The sequence below is a fragment of the Seriola lalandi genome, unplaced genomic scaffold (assembly GCF_002814215.2).
Source record: "Seriola lalandi dorsalis isolate HSWRI2012SDOR001 ecotype SW California unplaced genomic scaffold, Sedor1 jcf7180002053988, whole genome shotgun sequence".
NCBI lineage: Eukaryota > Metazoa > Chordata > Actinopteri > Carangiformes > Carangidae > Seriola > Seriola lalandi.
Window position 1 is genome coordinate 94200 of NW_019524541.1, and position 4872 is coordinate 99071.

Consider the following 4872-nt stretch of genomic DNA (forward strand, 5'->3'; position numbering starts at 1 on the left):
ACACACACACACACACACGCATAGATGAGGTGGGGTTTCAATCTGACCTTTCACCTCTGTCAACCTGTCAAGGAATAAAACCTATTGGCCTCTAGTATTTTAAGATCCTGAAGACTCAAAAACTAAAGAATTTTGATATCAGAAAATCAAACATACTGTATGCAAGATGTAAAACCTCTAGAGCTTGGGAACTGAGATTCATTAAAAAAATTTTAGGCTATGTACTAAATGGGTCCTATAATTAGAAGCAACTTAATTTTTCTACAATTTACATTTCCACTCAAGCCTACAATGACATTTACTTTGTCTCATTAGCACAATTAATATTGTTTATCAATTCCTCCAAACACTGTTTCCTGGTTGTAATAGCTTTTACCTTGCTGTGTAAGTATAAGTTTGGTACAGGTCATAATAACAATTCTGAAAGCCACTTTGATTTGCCCTTGTTCTTAAGATCTGGTCCTGTTAATGTGATGTACTGGAAATATTGTTTGTTAAAAACAGGCATAACTGAGTAGCCATAATGTCAAATATTATTTCTTTAACAGGCACAACAGAGCAGCCGTAACATCGGATTAACAGCTGAGGCTGGTTGGATAGCAGAGGAACCCGGCATTAGCTCTGCATTCCATCTGAATCTACAGCCAAAATACTCAAGAGAAGACTCCCAGGGCAAATTTTTTGGAAGGCTACAGTGGGTAAAAGGGGCTGGAAACAAGAGATGTGCATGTGTGTTTCACGTTTTGTGTCTATCTGCCTGTGCATGTGTTCCACTGAGCCTTCCCAAAAGCTTCAGCTTCTTTCTCTGTCGCTCATGCTGTGTGGGCTCCGCTGTACCTGCCCCCCTACCTCCCTCCCTCCCTCCTTCCCAGGGCTAGTTTTCCTGTTCTCCTCTCCCTCCCTGCAGCAGCCTCTCTCGATTTTGTCTCGGATTTCCCCAGGAAAGGGCTATGCGGTGGTCATGGTGTAAAAAATACAGTCTTCCTGATGCATAGCCTGGGAAAGCAGACCAAAAGGCCTCTCCCTCTCTCTACGTTGGCCTCTTTCTTTACCATCTCTCTACGGGCTTGACACTTTTTATCTTCTTCATGTTGCCTCTTACACATATACTTTACCTGCCTGAGAATATTTTCTTATATTTATCTCCCTTGTGTACCCCCTATATTTCTCACCACTGCACGAATTTTCTCAGCAAAGTCACCTTAAGTCCCATTTAAAACTACACTTCCACTCTTATAGGATTACCTCTAATTTTGTCTCACTTTCATGTTCATTATTAAACATTTGTTTCTGAGTTTCCCTTCCTTCACTTTAAGTTTCTCTGGTCTTTGTTTCTCATTTTAAAACAGCACAGCAAAGAAAATAATAATCTCACGTTCTGGCCCATTTAGTACTAATCATGTATACTTTACATTAATGTCACTCACAAGTTTCTCTTCAGTATCTCATCATGATGCTACACCTCTGACAGGAACATTACAGCATGTTATGAAAAATTGTCAACAACAGCGTAGACTGGATTTGTAGTAAATGGACTAATGTGCAAAGAGACTTCTATAGCCCACTGAAATGTGAATGGCAAAGTTTCATTTGCTGTTCTCTCTGGTTCTCTGCTGTTATAAATCCCACTCCAGCCCATTCATCCCACTGAGGAACATGCGTACGTGCACAGGGACTCACACAAACACAAACAGCACAACCCACTTCACTTCACCCTCACTGTTTGTATGAGGAGAGGACAGAGAAGTAGCAGAGAGGAGAGGAATGTGGAGCAAGTAGTTTCTTTATAGTCTTGGATGGTGGGTGAATGACAGAACTGGAGGCTCCCCATTCATTACAACATAATAACCCCATCACTGCATACAATTACATGGACACACATACAGTACATGCACTCATTCACCTCTGGGAAGGTGAGAGGTTCTTTTTATTTTTTGACACAAGAGAATTTGAAATATGAGAAAATACTACATCTTCCCTAAGTGGATTTTAAAGTAATCTGACACCATCCTTGTCTCCCACTCTTTAAAAAATAATAAAAGTCACACTTCAATTTCAGTAAAATTAGACAGAGAGGCAGGTCTGACAGCCTGTTGCCAGGCAGCTGCCAAAACAAAGGAAACACAAAGATCAAGTGTCTAAATGGGGCATTTGGTGTCACTACAGCCACCAGAACAGCTTCAGTGTGACTTGGCAGAGGTTGTGCAAGTGGCTCAACTCCACTGGAAGGATGCCACAACATTCCTCTACAAGTGCTTCTCTTCTTTTGTATTTTGTTGTAGGTGCCAGAAAATGCTTTCAACAGGTGCCATTACAGAATCTTGAAAATGAGGAGAGTACCAGCACTTGCAGAATTTGATTCTTATTAAAGCAGTGTTTGCATGTTAATTACCTCTCCAGAACTGACCCACTACAGCTTGGTTTCTCTGCCAGTGTGGACTGACACATACCTACAGGCTCTTCAGCGAAAAAAAGGATGATGATGCTGATATCATTATTAACCCCTTGAGGTCCTTGTGTTCACAAACATGTAAATAAATCTGGAAATTTCTACAAATCAGATGAGTCAGTTAGTAACTATACATAGGTGACACAGTTATCTATAAGATGTATTTAAAATTTCTTCTATCAAAAGACCTGAGATTATTTTCATAAGAAATTAAATATATGAAATGAAGATGTAAACAGTCCAAAGGAAGGATGATTTAATATAGTCAGGTAGCAGTTTCAGCACAACTATCTGCTGGCAATGACTCAATCAAACTAGTCTGACATGCCTGTAGTGTTGTTTTACTTAATGTTAACTCCTGTGATATTCAGAGTTAAGGTATTTATGTTTTCTGCTCAACTGCTTTTCTCTAGATGTTAGAATAATTTACATAAAATGTATGTGAACACACATGCCTAACAACCACTGTATAAAAGCTATGTTACACTAGAGTTAATGTACATTTCACTTCAGATATTATTCAACTACACCTTAGAGTCTGTATACCCACAATCACATTTGAATTAACCCTCATATATACTTTGTCTATACAAACGGAGATGTGTGTAGAAAAACTGTGACACAGACCCGTTGCCTCCGGAGCAGTACGGTTCATTTCTGTCCACAGGATGGTGTGTTGCTGTCACTCTGTAGGAGAAGGCACACAGAATAACACAGTGCTGTAAACAGGAGGTCTCCACCACAATCACTCAAGTGTATTACTGTTACGACCAAAAAGTAGAGATACTTTTCTTTGAAAAATATGTAGAGCTGCTACTAACAATTATCTTTATTATCGATTAATGTGATGATTTTTTCTCCAATTTTTTTTATCAAAAAATAGTGAAATAGATTCCCATTGCAACTCCTCAGAGCCCAGCTGTCATCTTAAAAAGTCATGTTTTGTTTGGCCAATAGTCCATACCCCAAAGACATTCAGTTTACGATGATGTGTTATTTAAGTGCTGATGAAAAGTGATATACAAATAAACTACTATAATTATTATTATTATCATTTAAAATAAAAAACATGTTTCATTAAAACATGTTAATATGTACTAAATACAGTAATACACTAAAGCCATTACACTAAGCTAACGCTAAAGTTCAAGACACCCTATATTTGTTCAGAGTTATGTTGGGCAGTAATTTTGTTGTCTTCTGAAGTATGTCACTGTACCAAAACCAAACTTAAATTAAAAATCTAATCAAAAGTAAGAAAACATAATGTATAGCTACAGCAGATTAAAACAACATCGAGGAAAATGTTCAGCACCTAATGATTATGAACCAGTTTTGCTGATAACATCATTCCTTCATATATATACACACGAACACAGAAACCTGTGGGAACAGCAGCCTGAGAAAGGGCAAGATGCCAGCTGGCAATGAGACTAAATTTCAGGCTGAGGATGTTTTTTTAGGCCTGAAGTCTGGTTGTTTCTCCCTGTCTGAATGTCTGTAGGCTCTATAGGCGGGCTTTGGCAGTCAGCACTGTCCGGGTAACTGCACTTCTCCAGGGAATGGAGGAGAAAGAGAAAAGAGATACGGCACCTTCAGTCTTTTTGTATTATCTTGTATCCCCACCTAGTGGTAAGAAAAAGACACCCTACTTCCTCAGTGCTTCATGTTAGCAAACTTTAGCTTGTCTGGCCCCGTCAGGTAAAGCGCATTCTCACGACACCTGAGGGTGTATTAATGTCGTAGCTGCTTCAGTCTTTCTGCTGTAAGAGCCGGCGAAACGACACAACAGTGTCTGTCATGTTGCCAGCATACTTGCTAACAATAGCTATCGTAACTCATTTTAAGCTAGCTCACAGACCTCAATGCTAGGCTGTCATGTTGCTCTCCAATACACAGTCGACTTTATTATTTAGTGTGTCAACAAGCGACTAATGTTTAATTTCACTACTGTAACGATATATTATCGATACAAAAAGACTCACCGTACGCTACTTTCTTCCACTATTCTCAGGTGCACTAGTGTCTAGCTAGTTACTCCAGGTTAGTTTGTGTGATTGAGTAGACCTATCTGTCAACGGCCAAATTTGCCCTCTGTTTAACCTCTCAGGCAGCGCTTGCCCTCGTACACAAATCACCATAATTTACAGATCATAATACCTGAACCATGGCATAGCTCTAGCTACCAGGCAGTGGAGTTTGATTGAGTTTATCGGGAGCGGTAAACGACACACGTTGCAGATAAAGCTGCCTGTAATTTCACAAGTAGGGCAAAATCACCCAATGTAATTCTTGATCTGCTGTTTGTTTTTCAGAGAGGGTTATGCAAGTTCAAAGTACACGACCGCCCCCTACTGGTTTTACTGCTTAATACTTCCATGAGCTTCCATGACATAGTGACTCCTTTTGCTTTTGAGAGACAC

General features: G+C 39.5%; 1 protein-coding gene and 1 long non-coding RNA gene across 2 annotated transcripts in view; both read right to left on the minus strand.

The window, feature by feature from the left end:
- exd3 (exonuclease 3'-5' domain containing 3) overlaps nucleotides 1–1387 on the minus strand; it is a 36305-nt gene extending 34918 nt beyond the window's left edge. The window contains exon 1 of the mRNA XM_023402784.2: nucleotides 1376–1387. Within this exon, the coding sequence (XP_023258552.2) occupies nucleotides 1376–1387 (12 nt within the window). The remainder of the gene's footprint in view (nucleotides 1–1375) is intronic.
- Nucleotides 1388–1767: 380 nt separating this feature from the next.
- Nucleotides 1768–4805, minus strand: LOC147819332 (uncharacterized). The gene is made up of 2 exons (XR_015437040.1): nucleotides 4435–4805; nucleotides 1768–3136 (listed from the first exon to the last, which is right to left on the minus strand). It is a non-coding gene; the product is annotated as an uncharacterized LOC147819332 (long non-coding RNA).
- Nucleotides 4806–4872: the final 67 nt, after the last annotated feature.